Genomic DNA, 25,111 nt, shown 5'->3' with positions numbered 1-25,111 from the left:
GAGGAAGAACAGGTCCATAGGGGAATGTGGTCCAACCAGGGGAAATTATTTTATGTCCATTGAGAAAACTAGGTCCAGCAGATGAAAATAGGTCCAAGGGAGAAAATACACAGTGGAGGACATTACCCGTAGATGAAGCCGAAAATGGACTTACGTGCTCGGAATTGTAAAACGTGCTCTCTTTCACGACGATGAATCTTGTATAAGTCATTACTGTCGCAGCGACATAAGTTTAATGAGCATAATAAATCCATGTAGGAATTACATGCTTCTCCACTGGGATAAATTATGTTCATATTAAAAAATAGGTCCATGAGGAAAATAGGTCCATGGCTCTAATCAGGTCCCTGTGGGTAACTTAGATACATAAGAAATAAGTCCATGGTGAAATTAGTCCCATACAATGAATTAGGTACATGAGAGAAATAAGCCCACTGAGAAAAGTCAGAATATGCCGATAAGTTGGTCTCTCTCTCTCTCTCTCTCTCTCTCTCTCTCTCTCATCGGTCGGTCCGTCTTTGCAAATACTGCATCAACGATTATTAGGTAATGGTAGTAAACTTAATTCTGACATTATTAACTTAGATGTATACTGGCAGGCCTCAAATCCTGCAGGTAAAGTCTCCAGGTACTTGAGGTTGATGAGGTGGGGATGTATACTGCCGCCACAAGAATTTCAGCTTTAAAGTGAAATCCATTTTATGCCAAATGACCTCACACTGTATGTTGAAGGTGGCTAGAAATGGGTATATATAAAGCACTACAGGCATTTTCGATCTTGTTTCTTCTGAGAGTCTAACAACCAGATTCGTCGACCGGATGATCTGCGTCCCACCTTGAAATTGTCAAAGAGTGATTTAAAAATGGCTGTGGTGAACAAAATATTGTGTGTGACAGGCTAAGAGTTTGGTGTGTGTGTGCGTGTGTGTGTGTGTGTGTGTGTGTGTGTGTGTGTGTGTGTGTGTGTGTGTGTGTGTGTGTGTGTGTGTGTGTGTGTGTGTGTGTTTGCACGCACATTAGGATCACTTTTGTGTACACCATAAAGTACAGTACATCTTTACTGATGTGGAATCATATACTCTACATACGGTATATATGAAATAGAAATGAATTTTACTGGATACTAGCTCAGTCAACCATCCAGTTTTACAACACTCAGCCATGAGCAAAGTCCTCATAGCCCTTCCAGTCTGATTTCACTTGGCCATCACCCGAGATGAAAGGTGTTAGGAATCTTTTGTGGTTATAGTCAATCCACCATAGTTTGTTACTGTGCTCATCGAATCTGCTGTGGTTATACATCTTTGTCAAGTTAAAATAAACGCATTATAGTTAGGCAGTGTACGCACCGAAACATACTGTCCAGCATAACAGCCCGTGTGATCCGTAGCACTGGGCAGCGCGAAGACGAAGGATCCCATCTTGTCGCTCACATCATGGTACGACTGCAGCTTCAAAGGCAACCATTTGTCAGGCTTCAGGGCAGGTGCGTGACTTATCCCATCACTTGTCTTTATCACCTGTTGGCCAGTGAATAACAATTACATCATGTCTTATTCACCCATTTCCCACCATTTATCATCACCTGTTGGCCAGTGACTAATATAATCTACATCATGTCTTAATCACATGTTTCTCAGTAAGTTAAGCAATCTACATCATCAATCTGCCCATTTTTCAGTTAGAGGATTACATGATCTATATACGTATGTGTGGATTCATCAGTTATTATATCATTCAGTTAATCATAATGTGTCATTGTCCAACAAAGTTGTAAGATTCATCGAGATGAATCCTAATGGGTTGAGCAGCTACGGATGGGAAAATGTTACTTCAGTAATTGTTTGACAGTGGGATTTAAAGTGTTTACAAGACCAGATATCAGTTATGAAGCACTAACAGCTTCGATAGTTATGAAGCAGTAACAGCTTTGATTAACGCAGTGCATTATTCATTGTGTACACACAATTAATATTTGTCACAGTTGTGTATAGTCTAGTAAGGTGTATTTCAGGTACAAGAAACTATAAGGTCTCTGCTAAAAGAGTGATTACTGCATACAAGCGTAACACTCATCAGTGCATACTTTGTCGTTCACAGCTGGTGGGCTTGTGTTGAACGGGTTTTCAAAGTCAGTTTCCTGGAAAGGATGTTTGGCTCCTCCACCTTTTTCCTCAGTTTCCACATCTTCCAATAGAAACTGTGCCAGCTTCTTCTTCTCGGCTACACTCAATTTCTTTACCTCATGGTGAATAACTCGCTCATTAGCTCGTTGTTCCCTGTTAATATTAAGGAGATTCAGAGGTGTCTATATTAAACATATAAGCACACACATAGCAAGTTAGATTCTCTTGCTTGTGGTGCAGTGCAGTACACAAATGCGGCGTTTTCAGCGAAGGTGAGGACGACTAAATACTCACCCGACATTATTATAACAAATATGGGGAACAAAGCTGCTATCGGTACTAATTCAATCAATTAATTGTCTGAATGATGTCAACTAGAGACAAATTCAAGGAATAAATGGCTGAAGGATAGCTTACGGACAACTTTAACGATAAATGGCGGAAGGAAGCTCACCAGAGTTCAGTATGGGATATAAAACGTCCAAATATTCAAGCGATAAATGTTTGACTATAAAATCTTACCACATGTCGAAAGCATCCATGCCACAGAGCACCGTCTTGCCCACCATCTGGCGTATCACCTCATTGGATGGCCCCATCACCCAGCCTGCCTTCCCGTCCCTCAGCAGCCGCTCTATACCCAGATCGGTCTGGCAAGAGGGGCGGGGGTGTAATTACAATGCTGTAGTGTAACGGGGTGGTCTAAGTATTGCTTCCCTTCAGTTTTGAGGAATAAAGGATATTTTATGGAAAGAGAAAAAAAGGCTGCAGGCCTGAAAGTTATTATTTCCGGGAAAAAGTAAACAAAAGAGACCCTAATTCAAGTTCCATTCACTTAGAGATACCTGGACACTGTATTTAAAAGCCCAGAGGTTACAGACAGAGCGAAATACAGACTGAGGAAGACACTTAGAGATGCCCTAATGCATACATGAAGGACTGAGAGTATCAGTTAACTTGCATTAGAGAGTAGAACAAGGTGGTAATGTACGTATAATAATCCAAACAAGGGTTTCTCAATCTTTTTTCGCTCATGGTCCGCTTCTGTGCTTTATTTACCTCTGTGGCTCCCACCATGGCCACTGCTAGATGGATAAGCAATGAATAAATTTGAATCTAACTTTCAAATCATACCTTGTGTTAGACAATAGTAATCAAATGTAATGAAGTGTCCACGTTGAAAACAGTATAGCGACTAACCTTACGTTGATTGAATGTGTTTGAGCTGCCAGGCATTCCCACCTCAAAGTGTTTTTAATAATAAGGTTTGTTTCTCGTGAATATAAAACTTCACTTAATACAAACTGTTTCATTGCTATATATTCCAGATTATAGCAGTTTTCAATATTTATGATGTTGAAATTAGCACAGAGAATGAAATGTAAGGATTTGAAAAACTGATCATACGCTTAGCAGATTGTTCTAGAAGGCCCCCTCAGAAGCTGACTGTGCCCCTCTAATGTACCATTTTTCCTATATGGTCCCATAGAAATATGGCAAGGCTCCCTGGGGTGCCACGTCGAGAACCACTCAGTAAACAATTTTAAAACATCCTCACCTTGTATCCAGATCCACCAGTGGCCTGCATCATGGTATCAGTCACATGAGACACCACCTTTGCTGCCGTGAACTTGATCTGCAATCCCCAGTACATCAGGGGGGCCCTGAGTATAGACGTTAAAAATTATTATACATTGTCCAATTGGCGATCAAGGGAATTTTAAGGGAAGTTAAAGTGGACAGTGTATAGAAGCACAAACAGATAAAAACTGACTGAAATGACAACATCTCTACTTGCCCGGTTTGTTTCTTGATGTCTTTGAACACGAACCATTCGTCGGTGCACTTGAGTTTGTCCCTTCCACTGGTACACATGGTCAAGTTCAAATGAAAATGGTATAGACAGAGATGAGGATTCGCTGAACTGATTCAAACTCTTTCTGGCCTCGCTTGTTTTTTGATGTCTTTAGAGATGGACTGAGATGGCGAGATGGCAAATCTAGGCCAACTTAAAGTGGACAGAGTACAGAAAGGCCAAATTAATACATAGACAGAAAAGGTACAACTCGATGAACTGAGTATAACTGTTACTCGCCTGGCTTGTTTCTTGAGGTCTTTAAATATGGATTAATCATTACTGTTTGTGAGTTGGTCCGGCGCACTGACAAACACTGGTAAATTTAGGTCAAGTAAAGTGAAAAGGGTATAGATGAAAAGATAAGTAGGTAATGCGTGGCTACTCTGATTATAACTGTCACTTGCCTGGCCGTCTTCTTTAGGTCTTTATATATGGACCAGTCGTTGTTGTTTGTGACTTGGTCCAGCGCATCGGCCACCATGAAGGTCATCGCACGAGAGGCGGTCACATCGCACATGGCCTCACCAAAGTAATCCTGGGAGGAAAAAATTTAGGGTCAGAAGATGCTTTGGAAATCTCAGTGTCACTTTTTCCGTAGCAGCTTATTCTATTGTATGTTACTGATGACAACAAGTAATCCTGGGAGGAAAAAAAAAAAAACGCTAGGAGTCGCATTCTGTGTAGTATTGAAGAGTTTGTTACATTCCTTCCTTATCGAATTAGTTTTCACATTATACTTCAATAATTCTGAGAGAAGACAATTATCCCTCAATCCGGAGACTTATTATGCTGCCTTCAAGCTCTCTTATTTCACTGAGGGAGAGAGAGAGAGAGAGAGAGATCAGGTTGTGATGCAGTTGATGGAGACTTTCTAACCCCGTCACTACAGATGATTTCTCTAAAGTTTACCATTTTGTCGGAGGTAGCAAGAATAGACTACATTTACATGTCATCACACTGAAGGGAATTAAGGACCGGAATCAAGTGGCTCTAGATACTCCGTAACACCTCTTCCATGACGAGTTATTTTGCCTATTTATACCTCAGTAACCTTCAGAATTCTGTACTGTTTCGGAGATCTCGTAATACTTCTTCCTTAACGGCTTCATCTTCACATAACATCTTTATTATCCACTTCCATATGTTTGAAGCAACTATGTTGACAACAGAAGAATGTGTTAGATGTATTATGCAAATTAGATCACTAAGGGAGAGGTCTTATGAAGCCTCTGATGGTCCTTACAACACAGCCCTAACTCCTTCAATCGGGTGATGCCATTCATTGGAAGAATGATACCCATTTGAAATCTTGTTTACTGACAAGATACAACTGTTTGGTGCTGGAGAAGGCATTAATATAACTGGGCGACTCAACTGCCTGGCTATACTAACATCCCACAAGTACCAACTATTCCCCTCAAGGAGAATAGTGAACTTCAGAAGGGCATCTTAATCCTGCAGCCCAACGGGTTCAAGTTTCAAATGAGCCAGGAACAAAAGTATCTCATCTACTTCCCTGTCCCCCGAAAGTAAGATCGTGGACTGCAAAGGGCAAATTTAGCCTGCAGTCCACCGTGTTTACGTTTCCGACAAGACTACGTTCATAACAACAACAACAACAACAGCAACAACAACAACAACAGCAACAACAACAACAACAGCAACAACAACAACAGCAACAACAACAACAGCAACAACAACAACAGCAACAACAACAACAGCAACAACAACAACAGCAACAACAACAACAACAGCAACAACAACAACAACAACAACAGCAGCAGCAGCACCAACAGCAGCAGCAACAGCAGCAGCAGCAGCGGCAGCAGTTTCGGCTCGATGTGTACCCTCTTTAGATATTCTTCACTCTTGCGGTCTCCAGATGATTCGATTCGGCTCAGGAGTGACTTTTCGAACTGGATGGATATTGTCGTGACAAACAACCTTCAGTACAATAGGTTTTTCGTAAGTCGAATAAAACTGAATTTTAGAAGCAAAAGTAAACTAACAAGGAAATTACCCAAATGCAAGGGGTTGATGACCCTTAAGCAGTCTTTTTTTTTTTTTTTTTTTTTTTACGCCGTGTCCTCTTTTTTCGATAAGGGCTGAAGCGTTGCCCCTGGGTAGAGCACTTTGGTTTTGGAGCGTGTAATACTTTATAATCGGATGCCCGTCTTGATGTCTACCAGTGGCCCTTGGGTGGATTCGAACCTCCAACCCTTCGGTCAGAGCGCTCTAACTCACTGAGCCAAGGCTGCTACAACCAGCTAAGTGAAAGGAGAGAGCTACCTCTCCCGGCAGGGCAGCCTAGCCGGGCGTGGCGAGCAATCACGACTCTTCGGTCTCGAATCAGGTGCTCTACCACTAAGCCACCATCCCCACAAAACAAAAATATTTTATCGTCATCATCATCATCATCCAGACGTTTCTCACCTAAGGATGGTGTGAGATAAGGTCCAGAGCTCGAGCAAAAAGCTAACAGAAGGAGAACTAGTAAGCCTAATAAAAAAGGTCACACAATCATTCACCACTCAAACCATCGGAATCCTGACCACATCTCACAGGCATTAACATCCACACAAACGCGCTACATATTACCTATCAACTATTTCATTCAGATAAAAATATAATCGCCTGCCCACCGACCTGGATGGTGGGGTAGTCACACACTCGCATGCCAACGTCTGCGTGCGCCTTGCGAGTGACGTGTTTGCGTGCCACGTCCATTGAGCCCAGAGCTATGCCATTCCAACAGGCAGCCGTGTTCACCAGGAAGTAATGGTTCACGCATTCATCGTTGCTCTGGTTAAAACAAAGGAGGAAGAATTGCCATATAGTATTTACTCAAAGTAAAAAATGATGTTAAAATAGTATCTCATCTGAGCAAAGAATCACCACCGACCAATTCAGTATGGAACTGCGTAGCCTACTCATCTGCACTTCGACTAAAATGAAGAAAAGAGAATTGTGGTTTGATCTCAGAGTCAATATACTGTAGTCTGTTCTTACAGTAAATAAAGAAGGGCAAATATATTCTGTTCTCAAAAGTGAATATAGTTAGAAAGGTACATTCAAAGACTAAGTATGCTGCAATGCACAAAATGTTATTTTAATTTTATTACGGTTTATGAATCATCCATAACCAATTCTATATAGCATTTTCTTGTTCCACCCGTGCTATGTTTTACGGTAAACAGTAATGTTTGACTGAATGGAGAAGGTCACTCCATCGCCATAACAACCTCTTGGGTTTTGATGAAATGCTATCACTCTGTCTTTGGTCATGGTCACGTGATAAGCTGTCAACTGAGGTTCGAACAGTGAATTGTAGTCGGTTTGTTTTCACTTTCCCATTCCTTGAATACTAATTCGTGGTTTCATGAAATTCGATGAGACTGAGTTATGAGGTAGGAATTAATCTCACTGTTACTACTCAAATCAACCTTCCAGTCTGACTACACTTGGCCATCAGCTGAGCTGAAAGGGGTTAGAAATCTTCGTCAAGTTAAAACAAATGCCGTACTACTCACCAGCCTGCCGCCAACTAAGCTGAAAGTGAGGAGGATCTTTGTCTGACTAGTATACCGGTATATTATTTTGGCCCTACTAACCAGCCTGCCATCATCTGAGTTGAAAGGAGTTATGGATATTCGTCAGGCTAAAGCAAATTCTTCAGTCTACTACTCACCAGGCTGCCATCACCTGGGGGTCCAATCATCCTGTCCATACTGAAGGTTCCCTCGACTACCAGTGGGCCAGACATATTGCCATGCATCCCCAGGGCACTCCAGTCCTCAGTGTTGGCTCGGACCTCGTCCTGAGACAGAATTATGGAAACGATAAGAAAGGCACAAGACAGTTTCGGCAGACTGCTTCTGAGTTAATGTATACTCGTATGTGGAGAAATAGTTTGGATAGTGGTAGTGGTGGTGATGAAAAGTCTGAGATGATAATTATAAATTTTTGGTGTAGTAAGTCATTGTTGTTATCTCTCCATATTAGCCTGGCCTAAGTTGGTTATCCCTCCATCTGGGCTGTAACAGGAGATTAACACTGATGTATGTTGCTAGTCAAGAAGAAGTGCCATGGAAAAGCAGCAAAGCAGCTGTGTTATGCTGCCACTGAAAAGTAACAAGAGTGTCATACCAAAAATTGATGCTTGTCACGAAGGAATGTTATGGAACTACTGAGCCGTTACAAGAGATTAACATTAGATAATACTGTTAGTAACGAAACAGTGTTATGGAAAGGATGGTTGGTTGAATTATGTACGGAGGAGCGTATGACAAGTGTTTGACAGCCATTATCCAACACAGTCGACGAACTGTTTATCTGGCTGGTGTAGTCTTTTTGATCCACCTTTACAATATATATATATATATATATATATATATATATATATATATATATATATATATATATATATATATATATATATATTGGCTCAGTGGGTTAGAGCGCACCGCTCTGACCGAAGGGTCGGAGGATCGAATCCACCCAAGGGTCATTTGTAGACATCAGGAAGGGCATCCAGTCATAAAATGCTACACGCTCCAGTCCAAAGTCCTGTACCCAGGGGCAACGTCTTAGCCCTTTGGGGATACCTGACGCAAAACCAAATTATATATATATATATATATATATATATATATATATATATATATATATATATATATATATATATAAATATAAAGGTTTGTATCCAGGTATCCCCAAAGGGCTAAGGCGTTGACTCTAGGTACAGGACTTTGGACTGGAACGTGTAGCATTTTATGACCGGATGCCCTTCCTGATGTCTACCAGTGTGACCCTTGGGTGGATTCGATCCTCCGACCCTTCGGTCAGAGTGGAGCGCTCTGTCTGTCTGTCTGTCTGTCTCTCTCTCTCTCTACTCTCTATATATATATATATATATATATATATATATATATATATATATATATATATATATATATTGTTACGAAACAGAGAGAGATAAAGAACAGTTCAAGTGAGAATACTAAAAATCACTACTGTCCCGCAAATTTCCAGGTTCAAAACAAAAGAGTTAGGTAAAATTACAAGTTAAAGTTTAATGTTCAAACTAACAACTAAACATTCAGGACTCATAAGGATAATGTAATGGTAAAAAAAAAAAAAAAAACAGGTTAAATATATGGTTAACTGCAATAGCCTCTATTAACACGAAATTAGCAAGAGTAAATTTATCTAAGTCAGCCCTGATGAAATGAGAAAACCGGATAATGCTCAGTTAATGCAAGGTATATTATTACAGATACAAAATATTATCAATAATGGCTGACATCAAAAACTCCACATGAATCACAAAAACCTTACCAGGCCTACGAATCAACACCTTATGCTATACAGTACAAGAAAAAAATGTAATAACACTTATACTCAAATTACACAGCAGCTAGATGGTTGGAGACTTCCTGAGCACTCACAAAAATAATAACAACTGTACAGGGGAGGACAGAGATGTGAACAAAATGAGGAGTAGATCTAAGTGGCAATTAATGCAGAGACTGAGCTCATTATATAGGGGCCGGCAGAGCTTGAGACAACTTGTAAGAAGGACGCGCAAATGAAGCCATAGGGAACAAAGAGTTGACACTCCTGCTCTGAACAACAGAAAGAACGACTTACTCTACTATAAGGGGGAGAAGGGGGGAGTGAGGTAGAACACGCACAATGGAAGCCACGAGGAGAATCGTGATCAAACATGCAGCATACTGTACGTTAGAATTATACAAAGGATGATGAAATCATAGGCTATGTAACACCTTCCCACAAAGAAAAAGAAATTTACAAAGGAAATTTCTTGTTACTCTAAAACAATCTGTCTAAAGTCTAGATAAGCAATCAGCAATAACATTTTCTTTCCCCTTGACATGTTGTATGTCTAATGAATACTCCTGAAGAAGTAGACTCCATCTTGTCAATCTCTGATTTTTATCTTTAAACTTACTAAGGAATTTCAGTGGGTTATGATCGGTATAAATGACTATGGGGTCAAAACCAGAACACAAATAAAATGAAAAATGCTGTAAACCCAAAATCAAGGCCAAAAGCTCTTTCTCAATAGTTGAGTAGTTCTTTTGAGGTGGAGTGAACTTCTTACTGTAATAAGATACAGGGTGTTCAATACCCTGATCATCCTCTCGCAGCAAAACAGCCCCAGCTCCTGTATCACTTGCGTCAACAGCCATCTTAAAAGGCTTAGCAAAATTTGGAGTAGCGAGCACTGGCTGACTTAATAGGATAGCTTTAAGTTTACTGAAAGAGGATTCACAGTTATCGGTCCAGACAAATTTAACTCCCTTTTTCAGTAGGTCTGTAAGTGGTGATACAAGAATTGAAAAGTTAAGAACAAATCTCCTGTAATAACCTACCATTCCCAAAAATCTTTGTAGCTCTTTCCTACTTTTAGGTCTGGGAAGATCACTTATAACCTGAACCTTAGCTCCTGGTGGTACAACGTGTCCATCACCAATTACGTACCCGAGGTACTGAACTTTAGCTTGACCAAACTCACACTTTGATAAATTAGCTACAAGATTAGCCTGAACCAAACGCTCAAGAAATTTACTGACATGGCATAGGTGATCTTTCCAGTTGTCACTGAAGATTAATACCGTACATCATCAATATAAACAACACACCCTGCCAAACCCACTGTTACAACATTCATGAGCTTCTGAAAAGTGGCTGGTGCATTCTTCATACCATATTGCATTACAGAACATGCAAAAGTCTTTCCTAGTGTTACAAAACATGAAATCTCCCTAGCACGTTCAGTCATAGGTACTTGCCAGTATCCCTTTAACAAACCAAACTTACTTATGTACCTAGCCTTTCCGATCTTGTCTATGCAATCTTCCACGCGAGGGAGAAGGTAAGTGTCTGTTTTGGTTATCTGATTAACACGTCTGTAGTCGATGCAAAGCCGCTGTGACCCACCTAGCTTAGGGACTAGAGTGACAGGAGAACTCCACTCGCTCTGACGGGGCTCAATCATCTTGTGGTCCAACAGGTAGCCAAGCTCCTTCTGGATGAGAGGAACTTTCACTGGGTTCACACGGTAAGGAGGCAGTTTAATTGGCTTTGCGTCTCCAACATCGACATCATGCATCAACACAGTGGTTCTTCCTGGAGTGGCACAGAACACTTGCGGGTACTCCTGCAGTAATGCCGAAAACTCCTGCCTTTCCTCGGGAGCTAGATGAGAAAGCTTAGTCTGGAGATCATTCATGATATCAGGATTCTTCCCCAAACTATCACTCAGGCTCATACTGCATGGGAGAACTTCACTTGCAGACTCGGGTGGAACAGCTACAGTGCAGACTGGGTTATTTTCGTCCCGCCTGTGATATAACTTTAGCATGTTGATGTGACAAAGTTGCTTGTTCTTTCTACGATCTGGTGTGGCGATGACATAGTTGACATCACTGAGTTTCTTCTCCACGAAATAAGGACCACTAAACTTGGCTTGAAGAGGTTGCCCATGAACCGGTAGCAGAATCAAAACCTGATCTCCTGGCTGAAAGTGGCGTAACCTGGACTTCTTATCATACCAAGTCTTCATCTTCTGAGCAGCTCCTAAATTCTCTCTCGCCAGCTGTAAAGCAGTGGACAGCCGTTCTTTAAACTTCATCACATACTCCAGCAGGTTGACGACATCTTCCTCCGACAGCCAGCATTCCTTGAGTAGCTTAAGGGGTCCTCTTACTTCATGGCCAAACTGTAGTTCAAAGGGTGAGAAGCCCAGTGATTCATTTGGAGATTCTCTTGCGGCAAATACAACGAATGGAAGACCTTTATCCCAGTCTTTCTGATGTTCCAAACAGTATTTCCTGAGCATCGATTTGAGTGTTTGATGATATCTCTCCAACGCTCCTTGGGTCTGGGGATGGTAAGCTGAAGACGTGATCTGGGTGATGCCCAACTCTTTCAGAGACTGCTTGAAAACATTTGACATGAAATTACTTCCCCGGTCTGACTGTACCTCCTTGGGCAGACCAAACTTGGTGAAGAACCCTAGCATTTCCTTAACCACATTCTTTGCTGAGATATTTCTAAGTGGAATGGCTTCAGGATAACGAGTAGCCATATCAATCAGGGTCAACACATAAGAAAATCCTGAAGAAGTCTTGGGAAGAGGGCCCACAATATCCACCAACACACGGGTGAATGGCGCCTCAAAAGGAGGAATGGGAACTAGAGGTGCAACCTTTTCGGTCTGATTACACTTCCCCACAACTTGACAGGTGTGACAAGACTTACAATACCAGGAAACCTCTCTGAAGATACCTGGCCAGTAGAAGTGTTTCAAAATGCGTGCCACAGTCTTCCTCACTCCAAGGTGTCCTGCCAAACTGGAATCACGAGCCACTCTAATGATATCCTGCCTACAAACACGAGGGATGACAACTTGATGTACAACCTCCCATTCACAGTCGGCTGATGCTGTTGGGGGTCTCCACTTTCTCATAAGTACTCCTGACTTTATATAATAACAAGTAGAAGCACCAGCTGACTCTTCCTTACTGCAAGCAGAGTTAACTAGACCTTTCAACTCAGGGTCAGCAACCTGCAACTCAACCAACTCTTGACGAGACAAATTATCAACACTACGGGGTACTGCCTCATCTGGTGAGTGGTCCAAATTAGCAAGAAAAGTGTCAGCTAGGATAACATGATCATCATCATTATCCTCTAAATCACCAGTAACTTTAGACTTAGCCCTAGTGACAGCACAGGCAGAGAACACATCAGGGATATCACAATCCTGGGTCGCAGTCACTGGTTCACTAGACAACTGAGGAGCTGGACACACTTGACTTCCACCAATATCATTTCCAAGTAAGAAAGTTACACCTGACATTGGGAGTGTCTCAACCAACCCAACCATAACGGAACCATTAACAAAACCAGACTCTAAATTCACTCTGCACAGAGGGACAGAGAAGTAATTATTCCCTACACCTTGTAAGATTACAGTTTCATCAGAGGAATTAACATTAGAGCCTAGAACACTGGTCAGCATAAGGGATTGGCAAGCACCTGTATCACGATATATTGTAACTGATTTCCTGTTATTACTGTCCAGAGGACTGACAAAACCATCAGACAGGAAATTAGCACATGAACTCTTGAGAGTGTCACCCATGTTACTGCTCAAAAGAGGAGCTTCATCATGAGAATTTAATTTACCCCTCAAAGCAGGTTCAGTTAACTCAGTTAAAGAATTCTGGGAACTCTCAAGGGTGGACACTAGACCAATTGACTGAATATTTAAAGACTCCTTTTTGTTCACATCACGCTGTCTCCTGAAACATTTCTCCGTAGTATGACCAAGCTTACTACAATAAGTACATTTACTTTTCTGAAATCTAGAGGTGGAGCTGGTATTTACTTCCTGAGAAACATCATCTTTATTCTCTTTCCTGTTACGTGTACTCTGAGTAGAGGCAACGTACTTACTCTCAGCTTTCCTCTTTTCTTTAGAATATCTCTTGTGAGTGAGAACATATTCATCAGCTAAAACTGCAGCATCAGACAAATTATCTATTCTTTTCTCATCAAGATATAGGCTTACATCTTTATTAATACACCTTTTGAAGTCCTCCAGCAAAATCATCTGCTTAAATTTATTAAAATCAGAATTTACATTCTTAGAATTTAACCACTGCTCTTACAGATCTTCCTTGATTTTTGCATACTCAACATGGGATTGCTTATCTTGCTTATAAGTTGTCCTAAATTTTACTCTATAGGCTTCAGGAACAAGCTCATAGGCCTTAAGAATCAAGCTCTTAACTACATCATAATTATCAGATTGATCCTGAGGCAAAGATGCATAAGTTACTTGAGCTTTACCGGTGAGAACACTCTGTAGGAGTACTGGCCAATACTTTTTGGGCCAATTAAAACCTGTAGCTACCCTCTCAAACAACTGAAAATACTTTGTTAAATCAGATTCATTAAAAAGAGGGACAAGTTTAACATTTTTAGCCACATCGAAATTATCAGAGCTAGATGATCCAGTTCCACCTTGTTTCATGCGATACTCATGGTCTGCCTGAATCCTAGCAATTTCAATTTGTGCCTGTGCCTCCTTAGAACGTGCCTGAAACTCAGCCTCCTTAGCATGAGCCTCCTGCAGGGCTAGCTGTAACTTAGCTATTTCAGTCTGCGTTTGCTCATCTGGAGGAGTTACATTAAACAAGCTTTTATTAATCATGTCAACAATTTGATCTTTAGACTGATGAGAGCGAACAGCAATTCCCAATTGTTGAGCAACAAGCTTAAGTTCATTCTTTGTTCTGTTTTCTACATCACACACTGTTTGCACATTTGACAAAAAATCTTTGGCTTCATCAAGAGTAGTAATAGTAGACATCATGAATAAATCACAGTCACAAAATATCAAGCAATATCCTTATGATAATATCCTGAATATCCTGATAAGAGGTCACCAAATTTATGTTACGGAACAGAGAGAGATAATGAACAGTTCAAGTGAGAATACTAAAAATCACTACTGTCCCGCAAATTTCCAGGTTCAAAACAAAAGAGTTAGGTAAAATTACAAGTTAAAGTTTAATGCTCAAACTAACAACTAAACATTCAGGACTCATAAGGATAATGTAATGGTAAAAAAAACAGGTTAAATATATGGTTAACTGCAATAGCCTCTATTAACACGAAATTAGCAAAAGTAAATTTATCTAAGTCAGCCCTGATAAAATGAGAAAACCGGATAATGCTCAGTTAATGCAAGATATATTGTTACAGATACAAAATATTATCAATAATGGCTGACATCAAAAACTCCACATGAATCACAAAAATCTTACCAGGCCTACGAATCAACACCTTATGCTATACAGTACAAGAAAAAAATGTAATAACACTTATACTCAAATTACACAGCAGCTAGATGGTTGGAGACTTCCTGAGCACTCACAAAAATAATAACAACTGTACAGGGGAGGACAGAGATGTGAACAAAATGAGGAGTAGATCTAAGTGGCAATTAATGCAGAGACTGAGATCATTATATAGGGGCCGGCAGAGCTTGAGATAACTTGTAAGAAGGACACGCAAATGAAGCCATAGGGAACAAAGAGTTGACACTCCTGCTCTGAACAACAGAAAGAACGACTTACTCTACTATAAGGGGGAGAAGGGGGGAGTGAGGTAGAACACGCACTATGGAAGCCACGAGGCGAGTCGTGATCAAACATGCAGCATACTGTACGTTAGAATTATATAAAGGAAGATTAAATCATAGGCTATGTAACAATATATATATATATATATATATATATATATATATATATATATATATATATATATATATATATATATATATATATATATATATATATATATATATATATATATATATATATATATATATATATATATATATATACATGCAGTAAAATCTCAAATTTCGATGGACATAATATACCAAAACTGCATCTAAATTCGAAACATCGAAATTTAAACTGAACTTCTTATGGGGAATATTAGTTTTGGTCTGGGGCCTCCAAACCTAACTACCTAAAATCATGATTATTTCCCCACACCCCCTGCAAACTTTATGAACTATAATTGTGGTTAAGTAACTGTAGTTCTGCATTGCATTGCCATACTGTCAGCGAGTGTATACTTAGTGTATTTCTGCCCTTTCCTGTACTGTCATTTCTCCATTGGCTGCAAAGATTTAGAGGTGCCAGGCTGCTCTCGTACATCACCACTGCTACCCAAAGAACCACTCCTGCTTGCCATTTTGAAACAGTTAAGTTAAAACGAAAATACAGAGAAAATACATACAACTAAATTGCAGTGAAATGCATGTCCACATATGGTTAGGCTCATACTTTTTCTTATAATTTTCCTTCACTTCTAGCATTTTGGTTCACATCAAAAATATTATCTTTGCTTGTTTTGGTTGGAGTCTGGCCTTGAGAGCACGTTACATACAATATTAGGTTAGGTTAATACTTTTTCTTATAAATTACCTTCACTTCTAGCATTGTGGTTTGCATCAAACATATTATCTTTGCTTGTTTTGGTTGGAGTCTGGCCCTGAGAGCATCGAAATTCGCGAATTTGCATCGAAAAGTAAGGTAGGCAGACCACTCCACAATGCATCGAAATTTGATTAATCGAATTCTAAACTGTCGAAATTTGAGATTTTACTGTATACATATACTGTATATATATATATATATATATATATATATATATATATATATATATATATATATATATTGTATATATATATATATATATATATATATATATATATATATATATATATATATATATATATATATATATATATATATATATATATATATATATATATATATATATATATATATATATATATATATATATATATATATATTGTATATATATATATATATATATATATATATATATATATATATATATATATATATATATATATATATAAATATACATATAGATAGATAGATAGATAGATATACAGTAATCCCTCTACTACCCGATGTAACAGAGCCAAAGGCATGTCCGGAAAGTGGTCTCGTCAGGAAAGTGGGCCCCTGGCTCCTGGACTGGTACTTAAGGTCCCTAACCCAGCCTAACTTTGAAAGCCACCTAAATAACTCCCTACCGGACATGCATAGCACCTATTTAAACCTATTTAAGACCCTATTCACACTAATAATGGACATAAAGCATAAAATAAATGAAAAAGAACCAAAGAATGAGGAATTAGAAGTGACTGTTCCTCAGCCAGGGTACTTACAGCACGTCTATGGCCATCTTCTCTAAGGCATTGGCAGTGGTGAAAATGCTTTTGAAGCTCGTTCAGTAATCCAGCGTTGTGCAGCACTTAATTCTTTGCACTGTGAGTTATAATTGTTTAACACTGCACATTGTTCTTAACTGCATCACGCCAGTTTCAACCGCCAGTTTCAATCGCCAATTTCCACTCCACAGTTGATCCTTGGCATTCTAAGTTCAAATTTCATAACATTGAACAACACTGTAAATTCCCGAGTTGTCTAGTGGTAAGGTATTGCATTTTATTCACTGTTTATTCACAAAAAACGAGCATGTGTGACTTACATTGCGATAAGCATCTACTCACGATCGAAGTTAGGCAGTAACTGTTGATGACGGGGAAACAGAGTTCCCAGATCGCAACAGCCACAATACCAAACTCCTCAATTTTCATTACCAAATTTAACTTTTCATTACCAAATTCGTAAAGCTAGCATTTATTCTTCACTAATTATATATACAAGTGGAAATACATGTAATCACTCTCCTTATAGTTAACAGCATGTTGATTATTATCACACTATGTAGGGTAGCAGATTAATCAGAGAGAGCAAACAATCCACCATCTCCATCTTGTTTATCATACAAAATTGGCCCACAATAGGTAATGAAAAATACCAAAATGGCAACCCTGACAGGGAAGGAGGGAGGAGGGAGGAAGGAAGGGGTGAAAGGGCCATGGTGTAAGCAGCTGTTCGGCGCCGTGCGGCAATTTCAAATTACGGGTGGGAAAAAAATTTGGATTTGGGGGGGATTTTTTTTCTGTTTTTCTAGCCATTTTTGGGTTCCAAAAGTCCAGGCCCACAATGTCCGGTAAGTGGGGTGTCCGGAAAGCGGGCATCCAGATAGTATGGGGATTACTGTATATATATATCAATCAATCAATCAATCATTTCCTGTGGCACCCTCGGGGATGCATAGGGCCTCGATGAACTCACACCACCACATCCTATCTTGTGCTAACTCCTCAAGATCTCCCCAACACTCATCTCCAGCTTCCCGTCTCATTGTCCTCACCCACGTCTCTTTTGGCCTTCCTCTACCTCTCCTACCAAGTGCCACCCACCCTGGTGTACCTCGTACTATTCCCTGTCTCCTATACACATGTCCTAGCCACTTCCATCGTGAGAATCTAACATATTCATCGATCGGCTGCACTCCCGTTATTTCTCTAATTCTACAATTTGGTATTCTTTCCCACCACTTAACTCCTAATATTCTTCTAAGTGCTTTATTTTCAAACACCAAGAATTTATTTTCCATAGTCACTGTGCTGTACCAAGACTCGTGTCCATAAATTAAGATACTCCTAACCATTACCTTATAAAGTTTGATTTTTGTATGCACAGAGAAATTGTTATTATTCCAAATATTTTTAAGCATTCCCATTGCCTGATTAGCCTTCTTTAACCTTTCCTCGAATTCAAAGTTCAAAGAACCATCCTTGGCTAAGTAAGTACCTAAATATTTAAACCTATCAACTTGCTTTACAACCATACCTCCAATTACACATTCCTGTGCATTTTCCATATTCATATTGATTATTTCAGTTTTTCCACAATTAATAACCAAACCCACCTTGCGACCTTCACTCACCAAACAGTCCAACACTCTCTGCATCTCTTCTGGCCCATCACAAATCAAAACTATATCATCTGCATAATCTAAATCCAAAAGTTTCCTGTTCTCTCCCCAAAGTATACCTGCACCGGTTTCTGTTCCAACGCGTTTCATAATGTAATCAATGACCAATATAAATAGTAAAGGCGATAGAACACCACCTTGAATTACTCCGGACTTGACTTCAAACGAATCACTCAGACAACCATCAACCATCACTTTACAAAATGTGTCCTCATGCATGTTCATAATGACCCTCACAAACTCCTCTGGTATTCCATAATGTCTCATGATCTTCCCCATAGTCTCTCTCGAAACACTATCAAAAGCCTTTTCAAAATCAACAAAACAAAGACTTAACGGTACTCTCATTTCATTAACTTGCTGCATCAAATGCCTAACTATAAAGATCTGATCATTGCAACCACGTCCCTTTCTAAAACCAGCCTGTTCATCCCTCAGAATACCCTCAACCACCGGCTCCAACCTATTTAACAACACTCTACTGAAAACTTTCAAAGCTATCGGTGACAAAGAGATTCCCCTCCAATTACCACATTCACTCAGGTCTCCCTTCTTCGGAACTTTAACAATTACACCATTCTTCCAAACTGATGGTAGTAACCCCGTCACCCATATCTTATTGAATAGCTTGGTCAAGATCATTATTAATCTATCCCCCTCCACTTTAAACATTTCCGGAAATAAACCATCCTCCCCTGGTGCCTTATTATTCTTTAACTGTTTCACTGCTTTCTCCACTTCTGCAAGCCTCAACTCTCCTGTTTCTATATTTAAATCTTCCTGAGCAGACGGTATATCCTCTTCTGGTGGTATTGGTCTATTAAGAACTGTCTCAAAATGCTCTTTCCATCTATTTTTAATATCTCCATCTTTGGTCAATAAATTTCCTTCCCTGTCTCTAACTGGTATTTCCTTGCGTTTACCTGCCTTACCACTCAGTTCTCTAATCGATTCATATGCTATTCTTTGACTCTGTCCATCATTTTTGTTTATTAAGATTTCAGTCTCTGCAACCTTTTCATCCACACATCTTCATTTATCTCTCCTAGCTAACCTTCTTACTTCTGAATTCAAACTCCAGTACGCAGCTCTTGCTAATTCAATCTCTCGTTCATCAACGCATTGCATCTCACTCCTCAATTTAGCCTCACCTCTCTTTTTTATCATATCCCACGTTTCCTCTGATATCCATTTCTTTCTTCTGAATCTATGTCTCCTTCCAATCGTACATTCAGCAGTCTCATGCAAAACTTTGTTCACATCCTCCCACATCTCATCTACACTTCTCTCCCCCTCTTCCAACGTTTCCAACACCAAAAACCTATTTCTGCATTCTAATCTGAATTCCTCCTTTTCTTCTCCTTCCCTTCTAAGCTTAACAATATCGTATCTACCAACACCAGATTTTTCCTTCTTCTGATTTTTAAGTTTAAACCTTATTTTTGCAATGCTGAGTTGATGGTCACTACCAATATCCGCTCCCCGTTTAACATGAACATCTAGCAGAGAACTTCTATGCCTCCTACTGATAGCAATGTGATCATATATATAATTGTGGATACTCAAACGGCTGATGATCATGATATATATATATATATATATATATATATATATATATATATATATATATATATATATATATATATATATATATATATATATCATCAGCCGTTTGAGTATCCACTGCAGGACGGGCCTATCCCGACCGAAGTCGGGACGATACAGCCAATGTATCTCTACCAAGTGGCTTAGGCTGTCTGGTAGAGTTTGCATGTAGGGTGAGAAGTGCTTGTAAGTGTAACTGTAGTGTTGGAGTGGCTTTGGATGTGTGTGTAGTCTGTGAAACAAGTGTAATCGGCCCGTGCAAGCTGATTGGGTGCAAGCATACTTTATAGTAAGCGACACTGGTTCAACCACAGCACCCCTTGTGTATGCCAATGCAGTACTGGCCGGGTGAACACTCTCAAAGTTTATTTCCCTAGCGGGGTGCGAACCCTGGTTCACTGGTGTACAAAACGCACACTCTACCACAGAGGTTCCATATATATATATATATATATATATATATATATATATATATATATATATATATATATATATATATATATATATATATATATATATATATATATATATCAATTATTTCCTGTGGCACCCCGGGGGATGCATAGGGCCTCGATGAACTCTCTTCATCATATTTGTCTCTTGCCATCTCCTTCAGGTCCCACCAACACTCCTCTCCTGCTTCTCTTTCCATTGTCCTCAACCATGTTTCCCTCGGCCTACCTCTGCCTCTTCTTCCTCTAGCAGTCCATTCTGGCACATCCTGTATTAAACTGCCTTCTTTTCTATATATGTGCCCCAGCCATTTCCAACGGGACAGTCTCACATACTCATCAACTGGTTCCACTCTCGTAATATCCCTTACTCTTTTATTTGTAACTCTGTCTTGCCACCTTACTCTAAGTATCCTTCTCAGTATTTTATTCTCAAATCCTAGTACTGTCTGATCTGTTGCAATTGTACTGTACCATAACTCATGCCCATAAATTAAAATTAGACTATCCATGGACTTGTAAATTTTTACTTTACTATGTACCGAAAGCATATTATTATTCCAAACAGATTTCAACATTCCAACTGATTACCTAGCCTGTCTAATCCTCTCCTCAATTACATTGTTTAATGATCCATTAGATGATACAATCGTTCCCAGATATTTAAAATTTTCTACATTCTTCACCACACTGTTCCCAATTACACAGTCGATTTGGTTCTCCACATTCATATTAATAATTTCTGTCTTTTCACAATTTATTACCAATCCTACTTTTCTCCTTCCTCCACCAGACAATCAAGCACCCTCTGCATCTCGTAACTACTTCCGGAAATCAGTACAATATCATCAGCATAGTCCAATTCCATCAGCTTCTTATTTTCTTTCCAGTTAATTCCTGCACCTGTTCTCCTTACAACCTTCCTCATAACATAATCCATAACCAAAACAAACAGCAAAGGCGAACAAACTCCTTGAATCACTACTGACCTAACTTCAAACGGATAACTCAAAGAACCACCCACAATTACCTTGCAAAAAGTATCTTCATGAAGGCTTCTAATAATATTTATAAACTTTTCTGGCATACCACAGTATCTCAAAATTTTCAACATAGCTCCACGTGAAACACTATCAAACTCCTTTTCAAAATCCACAAAACACATACTAAGTGGCATTTTCATCTCTTTAGCTTGTTGATATATATATATCATCTCATCAGCCGTTTGAGTGTCCACTGCAGAACCGGCCTATCCCGACCGAAGTAGGGACGATACAGCCAATGTATCTCCATCAAGTGGCTTAGGCTGTCTGGTAGAGACTGTACGTAGGGTAAGAAGTGCTTGTAAGTGTAACTGTTGTGTTGGAGTGGCTTTGGATGTGTCTGTAGTCTGTGAACCAAGTGTAATCGGCCCGCACAAGCCGACTGGGTGCAAACATACTTAACAGTATGCGACACTGGTTCAACCACAGGACCCCTTGTGTCCGCTAATGCAGTACATGGCATAAAGAAGGCTCCCAAAGTTTATTTCCCTGGCGGGGCACGAACCCTCGTCCTCCAGTGTATGAAAACGCACACGTTACCACAGAGGCTCCATATATATATATATATATATATATATATATATATATATATATATATATATATATATATATATATATATATATATTATGTGGTAAGTGGGAGAGCTAACCATCCACTCACTGGATGTAATGCTGTTCTCGAGTGTCTGCCCTTTCCTCTCTTCCATCCTTCTTTCCATCCATCCTCTTCTGTCTTTCTTTCCTTCTTTCTTTCCTTGTCCTTCTGCCTACGGGTGACTTTACACTCCCTTTTCTTTCTTTCCTTCATATATATATATATATATATATATATATATATATATATATATATATATATATATATATATATATATATATATATATATATATATTATGTGGTAAGTGGGGGAGCTAACCATCCACTCACTCGATGTAGTGCTGCTCTCGGGTGTCTGCCCTTTCCTCTCTTCCATCCTTCTTTCCATCCATCCTCATCTGTCATTCTTTCCTTCTTTCTTTCCTTGTCCTTCTGCCTACGGGTGACTTTACACTCCCAATTCTGTCTTTCTTTCCTTCATTCTTTCCTTTTCTTTCTGCCTGTGGGTGACTCTACACTGAGTGACAAGCCAAATGGTTTCCTGTACACAAGGAAACCAGGAAACCATTTACTACGCTGGGTGGTAACCATATAACCAACTTTTGGCACCTGGTGGTTTAGTGGGTAATTACTGCGCTCCAGTCGGATTGAGCCGGTGAAGGTTTATATTCAACGAGTGGTTGGGGTTGATTGCTCATGTAATGCCACTCAGGGATGAGTGAGGCTGGTCACTCTCATCTTAAATGTCGAGACCAACTGCCCAGCCCCGGGCCTCTACGCTCCCCATGGGGCAGTGTAGGATTGGATGATGGATAGAGAGAGAGAGAGATACGCGGTACATGTACATAATTATATATTCATAATAAAATATGTATGTATATACCTTATACAAATATATATATTTATATACCATATACACATATACATTAAATGTATATATACCGTATGAACAGTATATATATATATATATATATATATATATATATATATATATATATATATATATATATATATATAGGTGGAGCATTAGTGCCCCTCCCTGTAAAACAATTAACTCTAAGCCCTTGGCCACCCCGTTCGGGATACATGGCGTCTGGCAAAATATATATATATATATATATATATATATATATATATATATATATCATCATCATCAGCTGTTGAGGTCCACTGCAGGACCGGCCTATCCCTTCCGAAACAGTGGCTCAATCGGTAGAGAGGTGGCCTGCAGTCCTAGCGGACCCAGGTGCGAATCCCGGCTGGGGCAGGGAACAGTTTAAGAATTTGAATTTCATTAAATCAGGCTTTACTGATCTACCAGAAGACCCGCCGACATGTCGTAAAAATACCACCGCTAATACCAATACACCAGTTCTGTATGAGACAGCCCTAGCATGTATTCAATATGGACGGTGGGTGTTAGCGCCGAAGTGGTGACATGTAGAGGTGTATGGTATGTAGGAGGACTGCTGGGCCTTGATAGCAGGCTGTGAAGCCTATGCCCAGAGTCGGGGAAAAAAAAAAAAAAAACTAGTGGCTTAGGCTGTCTGGTAGAGACTGTATGTAGGGTGAGAAGTGCTTGTGAGTGTGATTGTAGTGGCTTTGGCTGTAATCTGTGAACCAAGTGTAATCGGCCTCCTTAAGCCGATTGGGTGCAAACATACTAGTATGCGACACTGGTTCAACCACAGCACCCCTTGTGTCCGCCAAAGTAGCAAGTGGCTTGGTGAACCCTTCCCAAAGTTTTTACAACTCTGGCGGGAGGCGAACCCGCGCTCACCAGCGTGCGAAACGCACACTCTACCACAGGGGCTCCATATATATATATATATATATATATATATATATATATATATATATATATATATATATATATATATATATAAGGGTGGCCTAAAAAACAAAATAGAAACTGTTCACCTCCAAAAGGAAGTATATGTTCCTTATCATCACTCAAGGCACTATGTGAAAAATTTGATGAAATGCACAATATTTAGAGGTCGCTCCCGATACAGTAATTCTGAAAAAATGATCTGAAAACACAACATCGAAGGATTTTGAACAAGAAACGATATATATATTTTCGGTGTTTCAAGACGTAGACATTATGTGAGTGTTAAAAGAACACTTAAAACACTAAATATAGGAATAATGCATCACTTTGCCTTCTACAAAGCAGCTTTCATCGGAACAGGCAGTCTCTTCCGGTGGTCAGCAACAACCTGCAATATGTACTGCTTTTCAGTCTCATCTCTCGTTAGGACATAGTTGTACGACTGGATGAGAGCTACATCTCTCTCGGCACAGTCGTTGACAACATTCAAATGTTTGCACTTGGCCAGAAGCGGCATATACATGGGGTCTGTCAGCTAAAGATTGGGTAATTTCGCCATGAATGTCCTTGCATCATCTTGTCCTGTCACAGAGAGTAGATTGATGAACTTCAATGAACGTCTGGTGATGTAAGTTGCCAGTGGGGCACGGTGGTCGAACGCATCATCATCGAAACGTCATGCCAGTTTCTGACGAGGAGGACGGCCAAGGTTTTCCACCATAACTGCTTTAATGGTATCGTCAACACGATGATAAAAAAAAAAAAAAAAAAAAAAAAAAAAAAAAAAAAAAAAACGAGCTGCGCCAGATGCTCTGAGAAGTACAACAAATGGCAGCACAACAACTTAGCAGCTGCCTCCACGATCGGGGTATTCGTGGAGCAGAGAAATCAGATTCTTGTCGTTGAAGGGGGCCTTCTCTGGATGTGGTGACTCATGCCAATAGCGTGTGTATATGAGCGAGACAAACAGACTTACTTTTGTGACACCAGCTATCTTCCTCGCCATCAAGTTCATTTGCTTCCTGAATAGAAAAATCTTCAGCGTGTATATTGCTTTTGCTATCCAGTGGGCATTGTGCACAGCACTTGGAGCACGAACTATCTG

The 25,111-nt window shown here is 39.7% G+C and overlaps 1 protein-coding gene across 1 annotated transcript in view; it reads right to left on the bottom strand.

Annotated features, from left to right (window-relative positions):
* Positions 1-25,111, bottom strand: part of LOC145403635 (uncharacterized) — a 75,310-nt gene that overhangs the window by 13,177 nt on the left and 37,022 nt on the right. Inside the window, exons 5-11 of the mRNA XM_080275313.1 lie at positions 7,673-7,801; positions 6,631-6,786; positions 4,389-4,519; positions 3,685-3,790; positions 2,649-2,776; positions 2,087-2,279; positions 1,350-1,520 (exon numbers count right to left, since the gene is read on the bottom strand). Of these exons, the coding sequence (XP_080131439.1) occupies positions 1,350-1,520; positions 2,087-2,279; positions 2,649-2,776; positions 3,685-3,790; positions 4,389-4,519; positions 6,631-6,786; positions 7,673-7,801 (1,014 nt within the window). The remainder of the gene's footprint in view (positions 1-1,349; positions 1,521-2,086; positions 2,280-2,648; positions 2,777-3,684; positions 3,791-4,388; positions 4,520-6,630; positions 6,787-7,672; positions 7,802-25,111) is intronic.

The sequence above is a fragment of the Coenobita brevimanus genome, chromosome 61, assembly GCF_032717465.1.
Source record: "Coenobita brevimanus isolate Jiangsu-jjx chromosome 61, ASM3271746v2, whole genome shotgun sequence".
NCBI classification, from domain to species: Eukaryota; Metazoa; Arthropoda; class Malacostraca; order Decapoda; family Coenobitidae; genus Coenobita; species Coenobita brevimanus.
This window is presented reverse-complemented; position numbering and strand designations above follow the sequence as displayed.